At 39.5% G+C, this 18,324-nt stretch overlaps 2 protein-coding genes across 5 annotated transcripts in view; both read right to left on the minus strand.

Annotated features, from left to right (window-relative positions):
* Positions 1 to 18,324, minus strand: part of FUT9 (fucosyltransferase 9) — a 92,608-nt gene that overhangs the window by 63,952 nt on the left and 10,332 nt on the right. The window lies entirely within an intron of this gene.
* On the minus strand, positions 916 to 1,523 carry LOC121919660 (membrane-associated progesterone receptor component 1-like). The gene has a single exon (XM_042446484.1). The coding sequence runs from the start codon at positions 1,521 to 1,523 to the stop codon at positions 948 to 950; it is 576 nt and encodes a 191-aa protein (XP_042302418.1). The 3' UTR covers positions 916 to 947.

Raw genomic sequence — 18,324 nt, forward strand, 5'->3', positions numbered from 1 at the left:
GACGCTGTGCGTCCAGACGTGTCGCGGCGGAAGTGACGTCGCGAGGGCGCACTCCACCCCTCATGGCGCCACTTCCGCGTTCAAAAAAGGAGCGGCATTTCGCTGCTCCTTTTTTGCTGCGCAGGGAAGCCTCGCGGTCTGGCAGCTGGGGCTTCCCTGCGCAGCAAATGGCGGCGGCGGGAAAACGGCCCCTTGAGGGCCGTTTGTAACCCGCCTATATAAAACCGGCTTTAAAAATTATGCTTCAGTTTTAACCATGTAGTCCCTTCATCAAAATATTTACAATGATGTGATTCAACATAAACCATGCAGATTCCAAAAGCAGTTACTTGCAAGAGGTGTAATTCCCATTAGTGCCATGGGTTATGATGAAAAACGTTGGTACACAGGTCATTTAAAAAAAACAACAACCCAATGTTACTATGGAATGGTAATTATAGGCAAAGAAAATGCAAGAAAGCTGTTTGCTCACCATCTGTTCACCCTGAATTCTATGTATGTATGCTGTTTGTATGTTTGGGGCACAAACCCAACCCAGTTACATACCTGCTGTTCAGTGGCTACTAACCACCACAGCAGGGCATCTTCAGTGGGACATAAGCAGATACCCTTTGTGAAACTCCCTCAAGAAATTTGAAATTCCATAGCATCAGCGCCTGGGAGACTTCATCTCTCTCTGCCAGAGGATTGCAGTTTTGGTGTTTGTGATGCAATGCCAACTGGATCACACCGCTTTGATTTAAGAAACTTCAGCACTGATTGACAAAGTTCACTTGAGAACACAGAATAAAATGTGTTTAATTGACAGCAAGTTGTACCATTCCTAAAAATAGGGGTGAGATTCAAACTGGTACAGTCGAATTGGAATGTGACAAAGAAAAAGTCCTTTAATTATTTTCAAAACTAAAACAAGCCATCAATCTCCAGACTGTTCTTCCCTGTGTTGGCTAATCATTCTTGCGATCTTTAGCATCTTTTGTTTCTTCTTCATCGGAATATATTGTGGGCTCTTCTCCATCCTTCAGCAATTTGCCTACATAATGGTATTTAAATGTGAACTGCTGCTCCCAGTCATTCAGCGTCTCTCTCTGGGTGGCGTCAAGATCAGAAAGGTCATCATATTCATCCTTCAAAGCTTCTTTATCCAGGCAGAAGGTAGCAAGGCCTCTGGAGGCATCTCTTCCAGCAAATATCCCATAAGGGCCATCTGGTCCGTAGAACTTCCTGCCGCGGGAGACGTCGAAGACCTTGCCGTTGAAGGCCATGAGGATGCGGGGCTCCTGCCAGCCATCGAAGGGCCATAGCTGCCAGAGGTTGAAGTCCCAGCGCTTGAGCTTCGGTGGCAGAGGCAGCTCTTCGTCCTCTGGGCACTGGCCTCCTCCTCCTTGGTCCCTGCCTCGCAGGATCTGGAAGAGCAGAAAGAGGCAGCGGCCCAGCAGGCTCAGGTTCAGAGGGGAGCTCACCAGCTCCAGCAGCAGGGAGGGACCTTCCGCCACTGGCGTCGGAGCCTCCTCCTTGGCCATGGCCCCTTTGCAGAGAGACTGAGAGAGAAACCCAATCTACCCTTTTCCAGTGGTCTGTTCCACCCCTTAGATGTGGTCATTTGAACTGTCCTCTAAAAAAAACCATGTTGAAGGTGCAGTACAACTCATGTTGTCTAGATTGCTTTAGGATCTAATGCATATGTGGGTAACTATGGTGAGGACCAATTTTCATTTCTGTGCACTCTCCTGTGGGCAAACCATTCAACCGTTGGCTCAGAACTGACCAAAAATGCAACCCAGAGGTGGTCTATTATAACTTCCCAGAGTTGGAGCTCAGAGGGATTTACAGCCATAAAATCAGAGCAGCATATTCTCATCTCTTGTACAACATTACCCAAACAAGTATCAAGAAACACAAGTCACAGAAATGCTGGATTCTGACACAGGCTACTTCACAGAACCCGAATCATCAGTCTGATAGGTTACAAGTTGCAAGTTCCTGTTTTATCCACAGATTTTCTCATTTAAGATTTGTAATGCTAATGAACAAGCAGGGTTGGGGGGGATCCAGATTGTTTATTTTTAAACCACCTGGGTGGTTGTTTTTATTCCCAAGGTGGGAAAAACTCAGCCCTTGAGGGTTTTTGTCTCAATTGTAAAATCATACATCTTGGGACTACTTGGGTTTGCCTTCCAGCAGATGGCTGACCAGGGAACAACCCAGTTTAATGGACTGCCCCCTGGGGCCAGGTGTTTCACTGAAGCAAAGTCTGGGGAGGTAGACTCCCTCTCTTGTTGTCTTCCAGGATTGGCACAATATTAATGTCAATAATTATGTCAATAAAGTGCCCCTTGTTTAATCCAATGTATTGTGTCTGGTCTCATTAATCCATGGCAGGTCATCAAAACCCTTTTCTTTCTTTTTTCTTTTTTTGCATTAATGTGTAAGACTGCACCAATATAGGACTAAATCAGGAAACTAAGAAGCAAAATTCAGTTCAGATGTTACTAGCTTAAATAATAATTGTTCTTTTAAAAAGTATCCCTTTAAAGCAAATTATTTTCATTGAACATATTTGTTACTAAATGGGATTTCTTGGACTATAAAATAAAATGATTAAAAAGAATGCTGACAATGAATCTGATGTTGGATGTGGTCTAAGAATGAACAACTGCCAATAAACTGTTAAAATGTTTAAATTCAGTCATTGCTGTTCCAGTAAGAGTGTTGGAAAATAATAGTAATAGCCAGATTGTGTGTATAGTAATAGCCAGATTGTGTGTGTGTGTGTGTGTGTGTGTGTGTGTGTGTGTGTGTGTGTGAATAATCAATTTAAAAAACTAGTTTAAACTAACTGGTTTAAACCAGCCAGCTGTGTGAACAAGCTATTGATACTATCACAGTACATGACAACAGAAAAATGGAACGAACTATGTGTGTATGTATTCATTCCCCAAGAAAATAAATATTTGAAAGTGTACTTTGACGTCCGTACTATTGAAATAAATACTATATATATGGAATTAATCTTACATCCAGTTTCGAAAAAAACAAAATATATATTCTTGCTGTATTGATGCCAAAAATCAAGTCATAAAAAGATTTTAAAAAAAAAGTCAGCATCTAGCTTTAATTCAGTGGTTTATTTGCCCTCCATCATAAAAATTCAACTTGGTATAACTGGAATTAAAGATCTGCTTACAGCCTGGTGTGGAATGTTTAAATATTATATTACATTTGCCTCTACCGACGGCCTTTGTTTGTAATTTAATGAAACTGTATACAGAGAGTACGATGTGGTTTGCTAGGCTTAGCTCTGATTAGGTCTGTTCTTTATGGTGTAAATAAAACCTTCCAAGTTCTAGAACTGACAAGTGCACATGTAGTGCTGTGCATATTTGTGTGTGTGAATGAAACACTTCAAAAAAAGCAACTAACACCACAGTTTTCAGGTAGAACTTGGATCCCAAAAGGATATTATAAAGTCAGTCATCCAGAGCAGATGAGTGAGAAGGAGCAGCCTGAGGCTGTGCCAGCTGCAAGTACATTGGGTCCATGCCAACTGCCTGGACTCCTCCAAAAGCGGGCTGCAGTCATTGACCCCAACCTTCACCACCAGGAGCCAGGCAACAAAAATCTTTCTCTTCCGGCAGGAGGGACGTAGCTAGGATTTTAGGAAGGGGGGGGGGCCCAGACTAAGTGCCACCATTATAATGGGGCTTGGGGGGGGGGGCCCGGCACACCCCCCCTTTCTTTTTTTTAAGGGAGGGGGGGGGGGCCGGCCCCCCCCCCCCCCCCCCCCTCCCAGTTACATCCCTGCCGGCAGGCCTTCCCCGATTGATAATGTCCAGAACCAATTGAATCCCCCTCCTTTTATTATTTTTCTTATTTGTGGTTGTTTATTAATTTTGTCATACTGTTATGTATTTTTTTAATTATTTAATTCTATATTTAGGAGGGAGTGTTGGGACAGAGTCTTGTGGGGCTTGTTATTTTTATTGTTCAATATTGTATAAACTCTGCTGTTACCCGCCTCGATTCTCAAAGCGGAAGAGGCAGGATATAAATAAATATTTTATTTATTATTATCCCAGATCCTTTTTGTTCTGGTCTAAACGACCAGAGCGTGGCCTCAGCATGGCTTCCAGACACTTTGGAGGCATGCATTGCATAAACAGTGTGCCTTCAATCCAGCTGGAAGCCACTTCTTTTGGCCTGTGTGTTTCGAGCCACTGTTAATTTAATTTAATTTTTTAAAAAAATAAGTGATTATAAAAACCATCTAATACTGTATTTTGGCTTCCATCTTCCTTGGTGATGTCTGTTGGAAATACCAGTTAGGTAAATAGATAGGGAGACAGACAGACCTATACAGAGATATAAATACATATGTACATATATATGGTGGTGTGCTAGTAACAGGGAATCTCAATTGACACATTTCCTTATGTTCCTGTGCAAAAGCATAGAAACATACTTTACTATGGCAACTTTACTATGGCAACTGATTTTGGCTGCTGTTTTGAAAATTAGGATGATTAAAATTTCAGTTATCCTCCTGTCTTTTCCAGTACTTCAGGGACAAAATATTTGTGACATAGACATCACAGATACTTTGAGGGAAGATAACTTTAAAACATTTTCATAGGGCTATTCATTTAATAGTGGAAGTAAATTTTGGGGCAAGGTTCTGGAGTGTGTAGTGGATGCCCAGCTCCAGGGCATCTTGGATGAAATGGATCATCTAGATTCATTTCAATTTGGTTTCAGGCCTTGCTTTGAGACTGAGGCAGCATTATTGGCTTTGGTGGATGATAATCTACACAGGGAACTGGACAGGGGGAGTATGTTCCTTTTACTTCTTCTGGACCTTTCAGAACCTTTTGATACAATCAACCACAATATCCTTCTGAGTTGTTTCTCTGGGGCTCTATTCTCCAGTGGTTCCAGTCCTTCTTTGGAGGGGTGAAATCAGAAGGTGATGTTTCTGATCTGACTCCATGACCATTATTGGCCTATGGGGTCCCTCATGATTCAGCTTTGTCCCCCCTGGGAGAGACAAACTACATGAAATCACTGAGAGATGTTATTGGAGACATGGGATTGGGAGTCACCAGCCTGTTCCTAACAATAGGAGTATTGCATCTACATCAAGGAAAGTAATAGTGCCATTCTCAAAGAACACTCCCACTTCTGACTTTGATAGCATGGAAAACAGACAACGATTTGGTCATTTTAGTGATTGGTAGTAGTTCTGTTGTTCGTTCTAATGATTGTATTTTTAGATAATACTGTATTTTGTATTTTATTGTTGATTTTATTCTCTGTTGTAATCCCGCTTTGATCCGCAGGGAGAGGTGGGAAATACGAATAAAATTATTATTATTATTATTATTATTATTATTATTATTATTATTATTATTATTATTATTCTGCTTTGGTCAGACCTCACCTGAAATACTGTGTCCAGTTCTGGGCACCACAGTTCAAGAGAGATATGGACAAGCTGGAGTGTGTCCAGGGAAGGGGGACTAAAATGGTGGAAAGTCTGGAAACTATACCCTATGAGAAGTGGCTTAGGGAGGTGGGTATGTTTAGCTTGTGGAAGACAAGGTTAAGAGGTGACATGATAGCCATGCTTAAACATTTGAAGGTTTGTCATACTGAAGATGGAGCAAGCTTGTTTTCTGCTGCTCCAGAGAATAGGACATAGAGCAATGGATTCAAATTATAGGGAAAGGGATTCTACCTAAACATTAGGAAGAACGTCCTGACAGTAAGAACTGTAAGTGAAATATGCTGCCTCAAAGTGTAGTGGCATCTCATTCTTTGTAGGCTGGATGGCCATCTTGTGTATTCCTGCATGGCTGGGACTAGATAGCCCTTGTGGTGTCTTCCAACTCCATGATTCTATGAACACCCAACTCTCTCTTTTTCATCCAGCTCCAAGGAAGTTTCCTCGGACATCATGCTAAACTAGTGTCTGCTATCAGTAATGGATTGAATGAAGTCAAACAAATTGAAGCTTATTCCAAACAAGACAGAAACATTCTAGTCATTCATTAGACAGAACTGGAAATAAGGATTCAGCCTGTGTTTGGTGAAGTTATACTGTCCCTGAAATCTCAGGGCTTGGGCATACTCCTGGACTCACATCTGAATCTAGATGCTAAGGTCTCAGCAGTGACCAGGAGAGCATTTGCACAGCTAAAACTGGTGCTCCAGATCTGGCTACTGTAACACATGCCTTCATTACTTTATGTTTGGATTACTGTATCACATGCTATGTGGGGCTACCACTGGAAACTGGCCAACAAACTTCAGCTGGTCCAAAATTCCATGGTCAAGTTGCTGACTGGGGCAGATTTTAGGGTACATATAATCTCCCTGCTGAAAAATCTCCAGAAGTTGCCACTCTTTTACTGGGTACAATGCAAAATTCTGGTTGTGAGCTTTAAAGCCCTACAACTTGAGTCCAGTCTATCTGAAACAATGTTATCACCTTAAATGAGCTTGCCTGAGTTTTAAGATCCTCTAAATCCATTACCATTACCGGTACATTTGGCAAGGACATGGAAGAGAGCATTCTCAGTGGCTCCTCCCAAATAAAATCTATCAACAAATATGGAAAACAAAACAATGGCCAACAGATTGGATATGATCAATATACATTCCTATACCCTCAAAAAAAAATAAAAATAAAATAAAAAAAAGACACCAACACAAAAACAAAAAAGGAAACAAACAATTGCATTTGCATTGATTTGCCACGCAAGCAAATCATGCTCAAAATTCTACAGCACAGACTCCTGCCATATATATGTTGAAATTCCAGAGGTGCAGGCTGGGTTCAGGAAGGGAAGAGGCACTAGAGATCACATCACAAACTCTAATTGAGCACACCAGAGAATTCTAGAAGAAAAATTACATGTGCTTTAGAGACCATAGCCAAACCTTTGACTGTATAGCTCATGAAAAGGTATGGATTGCTCTTAGGGAGCTGGGTGTATCAACATATCTGATTATCCTGATGGGCACATTATACAGAGGACAAGAGGCTACCATTAGAACAGAGTATGGAGGATTGTTCAATGATGGTGAAGAAAGCTGATGGAAAAAAATTCTACTTATTTGAGATGTGGGACTGGAAAAAAGTTCTGTGGATACCATGGATAGCTATAAAGACAAACATGTGGGTCCTGAAACAGACCAGATCTCACCTCTCCCTAGAAGTCAGGACAACTAATTTGAGGCTGTCATATTTTGGGCACATTGTGAGAAGACATGTCTCATTAGAAAAGATTATAGTGCTTGGAAAAATAGAAAGCCATAGGAAGAGAGGAAGACCACATTCCCAGATGAAAAGACTGAATGAAAGAGGACACCTAAGCAGGGTCACTAAGGATAGGGAGTCTTGGAGATGCCACATTCATAGCTGAGGGCAATTTACAATAAATTACAATTAACATATTCAATGGTAGCCATATTGTTCATATAGCAAAGTACAACGACACCCCAAATCCACAAAACAGTGATAGCTTTATTCGGCCAACCAAAATGCACACAATGCATTATGCATCATGTGTTTTGTGCATTTGGCTGGCTGAATAAAGATATCGCTGTTTTGTGGATTTTGGATGTTATTGTAAATTACAATTAAAGCTTTCCCATAAATCTGAAATATACTGGCCTCATCTGTGCAGCTGTCCACACACAGAGAGAACACATTATTTACCTTACTTATTATATACAATTAAATTACTCATAATCTCAAATGAAGTGATAGCAATTGTTCCAAAGACTTCCAAGACTGAATTTAATTGTGGTACATGTAAATGTAGCTAGTATACAATCATGTTGAAATTATTTTCTGTTGATGATTCTTTCACTCATTATACAGAAAATTTCGATTCTCAAGAAACAGCTGAAAACCTTATGTAATTATTGTGTTTACTGTTTTTGTTTGTTACAATTGTTGTAAGAATATAAAGTCTGCAATCTACTCTTTGTTCCATGAGGTCATAAGGAAATCATTTGTAAAGGAAAACCATTTTGCTTTAAGCCCCAATATGAGATTTTTAAAACATAGCGATCATTTTTATTGATCATAGTAAAGATCAATATTCTTGAAAATTAATTTCATCCATTTGAACTGTTTCTCTGCTATAAAGTAGCCTGTACAAGATCAAACCCATGTTTCTCATATATAGAATAATTTGAAGAGAAGGTCAAAAGCTCAGGCATGCCACAGAATATACTACAGGGAAGCACATGTGGAAATTGAAGAGCTTTAATTTACAATGGGATTAGATTATAACAGATTTTAATTCATTTGTGAAAATCCTCAGGAAGCATAATATACTGATAGATTTTTGTGGGTGTTTTTCGGGCTATATGTGGCCATGTTCTAGAAGAGTTTTATTCCTGACGTTTCACCAGCATCTGTGGCTGGCATCTTCATGAAAGCCTTTGACTTCACATTGGAAAATATATTGAGTCTGGGATTACAGAGATTTGTCAACAGTTGCCAAATATCTATGAGGATGCTATCACAAAGATGTGTGTTCAAATTTTGATTTAGTCATGAAGGTTCTTGGTTGACTTTAGTTAGGCCACTCTCACTTATCTTTTACCTCATGGGGTTATTGTGGAGATACATGAGGAAACTTACATGTATGCTACCTTCACCTTCTCAGAAGAAAAGCAGGGTACAAATTAACAAGAAGAGGGGAAGGGAATGATACAACTGGTTAAATACCAAAGAGTTAAGCAGAAGGTTGCAATTGACCAACAGTAAGAACAGTTAGTTATTAAAAACTGAAGTAGGTAGGACAATGGGAAGGATGGGAGGGGGAGTTGACCTAGTCTTACAGCACCTGGTTGAGGGAAAGAAGCTAGTCCCGGTGATACATGGGTCCTGATCAGACCTAAGATAACGTTTGTGCTTGCTTCCTCCTGATGAAAGGCACAGATGGTACTTGAGAGATTACCCAGCCAGCAAATTTAAGAGGCAGGACTTGAAAAGAAGAAAGGGAACTATTGAAAATTATACCTCTATGCATTCCTCAACTTCAATTAGCAGAGTAACTATTATTAAGGTTGAACAAAAACCAGAACTTTCTCCACCCCAAAAAGGGGATAGTATTTTACTAAAGAAAGAGAAGAGAAAAAAGGAACAAGATTGTACTAACCACAATGCCAATTTGAGGAGCTTCAGTTTTAACATTTTAAAACATTTATATTTGCAAGGTTTTTCCATCTTATATAACTCAGTTTTACTTCCAAAAGAACTGAAATATCATGGCAACTACTTTTTAAAAAAAAATGATGTTCAAATTCAGTGATCTTGAAGACAGAAACAATGACACAAGCATGATATCTATCACCTAACAGTGAAGATGTCTACAAACCAGGCATAGGGTGCAGTACTTCTTTTGTAGAGGCAGCACCTGCATATTGGAATATTTCCTGTGAGAGTCCTATCAACCACATTTGTCAACTTGGACACTTCTCAGTTTTTTACTTATTTGGTAAGTAGGGCTCCAACAAATGTTACCAACTTTCATTTGGACTTGGAAAGGAAACTTTGGAAGGCGGAAAGGTCATTCGTTACTAGCAGAACAAGAAAGTGAGTTTCAAAATGAAATACACCTTTTCATTTTCAAAGGCTAATTAGCAGTACTAGAAAGAAAAAAAGAAAGAAAGAAAGAAAGAAAGAAAGAAAGAAAGAAAGAAAGAAGCATACCTTGGGCTGCACCTGTGCTTCCTCCCCAACTGCACTATTATATTCTAAGATTGCTGTTTAAAGTTGTAACCCTATACATACTTTATTCAGAAATATCTTAATTCTAAATAATCCATTCAGAATTATGGATTTCAATGGCAACTCCAAGTAAACATGCCATGATCATGCAGTGAATTAAGCCTGATCACAATCCACATGAAAACTCTTTCTATTTTTATCCCTTTTCTCTTTATGATCAACTCAGAGCTTTAATTAAAAACAGAAAATGCATATTGTAAAGTAACATATGGACAAGACAAATGCTTTGAAGGATTAGTTGCAAATTTTGAGTGTATTGCTGATTAATCAAAGCTTTAGTTCTCATAATTGTTGCTATATATGTGTTCTTAATTAAGATTGCCTGATGGCAACTTTAACTCCCGCATTTAGTAACAATACAGTTAATAGTTTTGCCTAAACACTATACATTAATGTAGGAAGATCCAGAGCAAGGGGAGATGTTAGCAATCCAGACTGGCACTCAGTGGAGTTCTAATGACACTGGAGGGTGGGGATGGGTCAACTATTTTTTCCAATTTCATATTTTCCCCGCAGCCATTAAAACCACCTCTCATGCTATTCCAGAGAGAATACCTAGGTTTCAGCTATACTGCAGAATTAATGCAGTCTAACACCACTTAAATTCCCATGGCTCAATGCTATGGTATTCTGGGATTTCTAGTTTTGTGAGATATTTAACCTTCTCTGTCAGAGAGCTTTGGTGCCACAATAAACTACAAAACCCAGGATGCCATAGCATTGAGCCATGGCAGTTAAAGTGCTGTCAAACTGCATTAATTCTGCAGTGTGGCAGCAGCTTCACTCCCATGCTGTCCTGGGAACAGTGTGAGAAGTGGCAGTGGGTGCTCCAGACATAATCATGAAATTGCTGGTCTCTTCCTCCATTCCCTCCACAAACACGTAAAACCCTTCTGCTCATATATGTCCAAATGTGGATTTAAACATAATAATAATAATAATAATAATAATAATAATAATAATTTGTTTTATTTATATACCGCTATTCCAAAGATCATAGCGGTGAACAGCAAGTAAGCTAATTAGCAAGTAAGCTAATTTGCCCCCAACAGTCTGGGTACTCATTTTAGCGACCTCGGAAGGATGCAAGCCTGAGTCGAGCTTGGGCCCTTTTTGCTGGTCTTGAACTCGCAACCTTGTGGTTTTGAGTAAATGGCTGCAGTACAGGCATTTAACCACTGCGCCACCAGGGCATTTATCAAAAAGTAAATTTATGAGGAGAAAACACTAATTTCTTTAATCCTACATATTAACTTTCAAGTAAAGGTCATTTGTATCTTACATCTGTAAATACTAAAGGCAAAGCATGTACTGGACATAAACTGGACAGTGAAAGAAACTGAAAGGACAAACGTTACCTCATTTGAAATGTAGTGCTGAAGGACAAATAAACATATGTGAGGGCAAATCATGTCTGAACTCTCATGAGAAGCCATATGTCAAAATAGAGGCTATTGTACTTTGGACATTTTGTGAGACGACATAACTCAATGGAAAAGAGAAGAATACTCAGTAAAGTGAAAGCAGCAAGAAAGAGGAAGACCACATTATAGACAGTGGAGTTTACTGCATTGCTAAAAAAAACCCGGACTTACCCCTGCCGTGTTGAAGTCTCTTTTGGGATAAAGTCAGGTATTATCATATGCAAAATGCTGCTGTTGCTGCTGGCTGAGTGCAGTTTGGCTAACTTCCGGCTAGAAGCCACTCTTAGCAAGCTGATTTGCAAAGCAATGAGCTTCCCGGTTTTGAAAAGAGGCTGGCTGAGTGTGGTTTCTACCTGGACGTTAGCCAGGATTCAGCCGGGCGGTGGCATTGGCAGCATTTTGTGTGTGATAATACCAAACTTTATCCTGAAAGAGATTTCAATGCAGCAGGGGCAAGTCGGGTTTTTAGCAATGCGGTAAACTCAAGAGTCAAAAGATCGAGTCGATCAAGGAAGCCACAGCCCTGAATTTTCAACGCCTGAACAAGGCTGTTGGTGACTGGAGCTCTTGGAGGTCTCTGTTTCTTAGAATTCAAAGACATAGCTATGCTAGTGTGGAAAATCAGTATGCAAATGGATCTTATAGCACCTACAAGACTAACTGTAAGAAACAAGTTGGTAGCATGAGCTTTCTTTCACTTAATCTCAAAAGTGTTACAAGATCCCTTTGTACTCTCATTCTTAGGGTCATCATAAACTAAACTTAATCCAACAGCACATAACAATAAGGAACATTTCTGCTGCTCAAAATTATGCTCTTCTGCTATCACCACCCTTTCCCAAAGTAGAGTCCTCCATATGTTTTGGACTACAATTTCCATAATACAGTAGGCCCTCTGTATCTGTGGACTTGTCATCTGTGGATTCCAGCATCTGTGGATGGCAAGCCAGGGGGCGGTGACAGAGGAGTAGGAGGAGGAAGGAAGAGTAGGAAGAGGTTGTGGCAGGGGTACCAGGATGCCCAAGGCTTGTCCAGGGAGGGACGGACAGAGTCAGAGGAGCTTGTCCAGGACTGGCAGGGGCAGTAGGAACTGCAAGCCTTGGGGATCCCTTGGGGGGGTGAAGACCTGGGAGCAAGGAAGGTCTGAGGGTGGTGGTGCCAAGTGCTGCTTTCCGGGGGAGGTTCTGGGGTCTGGCCGGATGACCTTGCAGTCCCTTTTGGCTCTGGCCCTGCTGAGGTTCCGCTGCTCCGTTTCCTACACCTCCAGGCCTCGCCATGCCTTCTGGGCCACAGAAGAACAACGAGGAGTTGGAGAAGGAGAGGAAAGAGAGGGAGACTTTGGGTGGTCGAGGAGGCAAAGTGCTATTGTCCCCATGAGGCTGTGCCACCATTAAGGTCCATAGGACTTGAGCATCCATGGGGTGATCTGGAACAGATCCCCCACGGATATCGAGGGACGACTGTATTCAGAAATTATATCCAAAAGTTAATCAGTGCAAGACCAAAGTGTGAACTATCTGGATGTATAAAATTTGTCTCATCCATATTTCTCCCTGGATTTTGAGATCTCTATTTCACTACTCTTGTTTACTGAATATCAGTACAGGTACTATGTTACTAATCTGTTACTATAATTTTTTTTTGCGGGGGGGAAGTCTATAATTTGCAAAAACTACTGTACATGCATACTTTGTCATGACTTTTAGTTCCTCTTATCATCTATGTCTTTCACCTCCATTGCACCATTCATAAATTCCCAATGGATTTACATGCTCATTCATACTGATTAAAGTCACTCAACAGAAGCAAACAAACCCACAGAACAAAAATGAAACAAAAAAGAGAAGCTGCTTCTTCTAGTTTGGGCATTTTATTTATTTTGCAGTGAATGTCCAAAATCTGGATAGTCACAGAACTCATCTAACATTATCAAGACGTGGCTGTTAACATGCACATAATTACAAACAGACATTTTATATATGCAACAGTTTAATAATTAAGACAGGTCTGTACCTGGCTTCCAATCTACCAAAAGCATCTGAAGAAGTAGACTGGAGTCTATGAAAGCTCATGCTGACAACTTCTTGCTTTCTTTCAGTTAGTCTTAAAGGTGTTATAAAATCTCTATATATACTGATTCTACAGACTAACATGGCTATATCATTAGTTTCATAGTTATTTCACTGTGCAGAAAATTGCTTCACATTTTGTAAAATTACATGTTATGACTATCATAATATATGTATATGCTAATTAAAAAATGCTAAGTTGTGTGTAGATATGGCAGTGGGGTAGTTACATGCTTCAGAGATGCAAATCAAATATTAAAGATCACATATTTGCATTGCTAATGCTAATACTGCAAATATTTCACAAACAGTGAGCATGCATGTCTTAAAAAACTACAGCTGAGCAAAGGCTAACTTCTAACCTAAGCCACAGAACTTGAAGGTGAAACTTAATTAACACATACACTTTCAACAAGGGTCAAACTACCAAGAAAAGATACATGTTAAGAAAACACCAAAGAGAATCCCGTTTCTATCAAAATCTTATGATAGGTCCTAGAAAGAAAAAGAATGGGTGTGAAAGCTTGATTTTGAGCTGAAGAAATACCTCTCTTATAAATTTCTTCCAATCATGCTGATGAAGCTGTATCATATTTCAGTCAAAGAAGGTATATGATGGCTCTTACATATGATGGTTCTTTGCCAGGAAGGATTGTACTATCTCCATAAGCAACATGTGAACTCCTTCCTATCTCACTGATAGTTCAAGTGCTTGTTACCCTCACCCAGGTTACCCCCTTCCAGCTTCCCAAGGAGCCAGCACGTTTTCTTAGGCAGCAGTGAAAGCAGAAGCAAGTGGCCCTAGCAGAACATTCTCTCAATGGAAGAAATGAAGCTACAGTGAGCCCTTAGTATCTGCTGAGGTTTGGTTCTAGGACCCTCCCTACCCTGTGGATACCAAAATCTGTGAATGCTCAAGTCCCATTGTATATTATGGCATAGTAAAATGGTGTTCTGCATATAAAAAAGGCAAAATCAAGGAGTGCTTTAATATTTTCAAGCCACTGATGGCGGAATTCATGGATGCAGAATCCATGGATATAGAAGGCCTACAGTATTTTCTCTGAAGGTGTTCTCTAAGTGGAAATAATGCAAAATCAAACCAGGAATACCACTCCTATACCTGATGGTGAAAGATACACATTCTGGACTTTGGGAACACCTGCTACCCCCAGTAGGTACATTGCTATGCCCTTACAGGATGCAGAAGAGGAGGGAAAAGTAGGACTCTCTTGGCATCAAAATTTGAGTTGCTTCTCTGTTTAGAGTTGCCAGCAGGTGAAAGCAACTCCTTCTACCATTTTTAAAGGTAAAAATGTTTTACATTTTGGAATTTAGTTTTGTGTGTATGAGAGAGAGTATACTGTGTTTCAGTGTTTTTCAATGTATTTTTAATTGAACTGGTTATCACTGGTGGTTTTCCCATTTTAACTGCTATGTCTCTGTGTGTTTTATACCATCCTAGGTACAGCTACATTTCCATGACAGAGAACTCTGAAAGCTCACTTCCGCTAAGCATGGTGATGATTTTCTGCTTTGTTTTTATGCCCATGTTTCTACTTTTAACTTCACCTGGCGAGCTGCCAGTGCCAAAGACTGAACCTGGCCATCTTCCAGAAGCAGTGTAAGCCATCTTCATTCAAACTGGCTTCTGGTGGCCAGGGACTGTATGCAGGATGATTATTGACTCCTGAGTGACTGGGAATTTGATTAACACATGGGATCTGTAACCAGTGGGTGGCTGATACCCATTTTGATTGGTGGTGTGGAGTTTTAAGGCAGCTAACAGAAGTCAGAGAAATGGCAATAGGAGGCAGGTAAGCATCCCTTCTTCTTCTGCTGCTGCTTCTCCTCCTCCTCCTCTCCCATGTTTGCAGAGACAGGCAAGCAGAGGAATTCATTTTCTCTTTGTCACCCACCCATTCACTTACCCACCCGGTCACACACAGAGTAGTTCTTCGAAAGTAAAAACAAAATAATTCTAACTTTAATAAAGAACAACAACATTATGCTGGGCTCAGGTGCTCCTCAGCTGAGCAAAGGAAGGGGAGGGGAGGAGTGGAAGGAAAAGTTTAAATAACACTTTTCCTGAATTCTTCTTCTCTCCCATACAAACTGTCCAGCTGAGGTTAGTCACAGAAAAACAGCTTAACTGTGTATGTATGTAAGTGTGGGAAGACACTGGGGAGTCAATGAACTCAGTCACATCTGGTCTGAAGAAGGAGAGTTGCAGAGAGGGAGTCAATAAAGATGCATTGATAGAGCACCAGTAGCTTAAAAAAAAGTCAAGTAACAACACTGGTTGGGCAAGGCAGTTAAGTAACACATGCTCCTCTATGAAACAATAATTATATCCTTGGCTGGACTAAACACTGACAAACAGAGAGATCTCGGCAGAGAACACTTGCAGGAATTCTTCCCTTCTTTCTTTTTCTGGAGCATATGTGTAGTGAAGTATGATACAGTCACATGCCGGAAGAACTACAGAGAAAGATACCTCAAGCAATATGCAAGTGCCAAGTGCTTTTAACACAGCTGTGGGGAGCTGAGGGACAGAGGAAAGTGCATGTTCTGTTTTAGGATGGCTCTTAGGGACAGCAGCCCATTGCCTTTAATTGTCCATGGATACAATAGAACTCTCCAGGGTTCCTTCCTCCAACTAGAGAGTGATGATTTTTATTTTTATTTATTTGTTTTGAATAATAGAAGATATCGAAGATACAAGTTGTGCATTGCATGCCACATTCTGGAATCAGGCAGGTTTTGTTGTTTTTTCCCTTTTCCACTGCATAGTCAACATGCCATAGTTCAAACTGCAGTTATTTTTCTCTCTTTCACTTTTTTCCTTCAAAGATTTACTTCTTTGAAACATAGGATTCCCCTCAGCTATTCTGATACTTCTTTATTCTTCTCAATGTCTTATTTTGTCTGCAGCCCTGGGAGAGTGATAGCTGTACATATTCTAATTGTTGGGATGAGGTTCACTAGAATAATGAGCAATCTACAAATATTGAAAAAAACTCATTTTTGCAAATGTTCTTAACTTCTCCTGACATCACTCTAAAATATGATGATTATTTTTTCTTTGTATTTTCCCTCTCAACATTATTAGCCTGCTTCCTAGTCAAAACTTCCAAAGAAGCCTGCAATGGAAATGATTAGTAGCCACATTCTCTAACATGAGAAGTGGCTAGGCTTCTTCCTATTTACAATCAAATCCTTTGACTTGAAAGCCATTCCTCTTAATTTGCTGCTATACATAGATCAGTTATAATTACACAATGGTAAGAGTTTTCTGCAGGTGTTCAATTTTAAAGTCTCTACAGAGTTCTTCATCTTCAGGCAATTATAATGCCACACAACTCATTTATAAACTTACATGTAAAAACTTGCACGTATCTCCTTAATTTTATTTTTTTAAGTAAAACAAAATTTTCCAGTTTTAACATTACAACAATCACATAAAATGGGAGAAAGTGATTCTATCTTTGTATTCATCCACAGTTTCATTAACTATGCCACAGTGAATGAATGTCTGGCAATAAATGTCCAGATAGGTTTTTCTTGAGATATTTTTTGTTACATATTTTTAAGTACAATAAAAGAAGCAAGAACACATGAAAAAGAGAGAAAAAGAGAGAAAGGTAAAGATAGTAAAGAAAAAACAACAATGAGCAACAAAAGAAGTTACATTTAATTTCTGACCTTCTAGTGATTATTATGCATAACTATATAAAATAACTTCTCCGATTATGATTACTATACATATTTCTTCAGTTCTGCCAACTCTACTGTCAAAACTTACTCTTAACATATTGTTCTCATTTTTCTGCGAAAAGCCAATTAAAGGTTCCCAATCTTTTAAAAATGTCACCAGTAATTGTTCTTGAATGAATATTGTTAATTTGTCAATTCCAGCTAAATCTGTCAGTTTAAGCAACCAGTCCTCATTTGCTGGTATTGCTGTATTCTTCCACTTATCACACTAGCAAAATCCCTCTGACAAATGGGATTTAAAGTAGATTTAAATTTTAAAAATCCCACAAATACAGGAAGTTTGTTTCACCAGACTAGAAATAACATGAAAATAAAGTGAATGTAAAGGGGACAAAAACGGCAGCTTTTTACTTTTGGGAAGTTCTGAAACTAAAAAGCTGCCCATTTTGTCCCCTTTACGTTCGCTTTATATTTGCATTATTTCTGGTCTGGCAAAACGTCGTGTGATAAACCTCCCACATTTGCAGGGTGTTTTTTTTTATCTACTTTAAATCTCGTTTCTCGCTAGTGTGATAAGGTCCCTAGAATTGGTGGACCTAAAGATGGTAATGCATGTGCTCAAAACCTCAAGGGTGAATTTTTGCAATGCACTGTATATTATGCAACCTCTGTACCAAGTTCATAAACTTAATTCAGAACATGGGACATTCAGGATTGATCATATCACACCAATATTAAAATCACTCCACTGGTTGCCAATTAGTTTCCAAGTAAGGTACAAAATATTGGTTATTAACTTTAAAGGGCTACACGGTTTGGGTCCAGGTTACCTATATGATCAACTTCTCCTGTATAATCCATTCTATACACTCAGGTCTTCTGGTGGACGGTTACTGCAGTCAGCCAGGACTAGGTTGGCAGCTGTTAGCTTTTCTGTAACTGCCTCTAGATTGTGGAATGACCTGCCAGAAAAGATTAGACAGCTGAATACGCTGTCTGAATTTAAAACAGCATAGAAGACAAATCTCTTCCGGCAGACCTATCAGATTATTTTTAAAACAGTAAATTTTAAACAATGTTATTTTAAACATAGATTGTTTTAATATATATGTGTCTCGTTTGAAGTTGTGTTTTAACTGACACGTATTTGTTGGCCTATTGTTGTTCCCTGCCTCAATCCATGGGGAGAGGCAGGTAAGAATTATTATTATTATTATTATTATTATTATTATTATTATTATTATTATTATTATTATTAAATAATCCATGTTGTCTGGAACATAAGAAACATTCTTAGCAAAACATT

The sequence above is a fragment of the Sceloporus undulatus genome, chromosome 1 (assembly GCF_019175285.1).
Source record: "Sceloporus undulatus isolate JIND9_A2432 ecotype Alabama chromosome 1, SceUnd_v1.1, whole genome shotgun sequence".
Taxonomy (NCBI): Eukaryota; Metazoa; Chordata; class Lepidosauria; order Squamata; family Phrynosomatidae; genus Sceloporus; species Sceloporus undulatus.

Excerpts from the sequence above, each read along its gene's own strand:
- LOC121919660 (XM_042446484.1), bottom strand. The coding sequence starts at position 1,523 with ATGGCCAAGGAGGAGGCTCCGACGCCAGTGGCGGAAGGTCCCTCCCTG.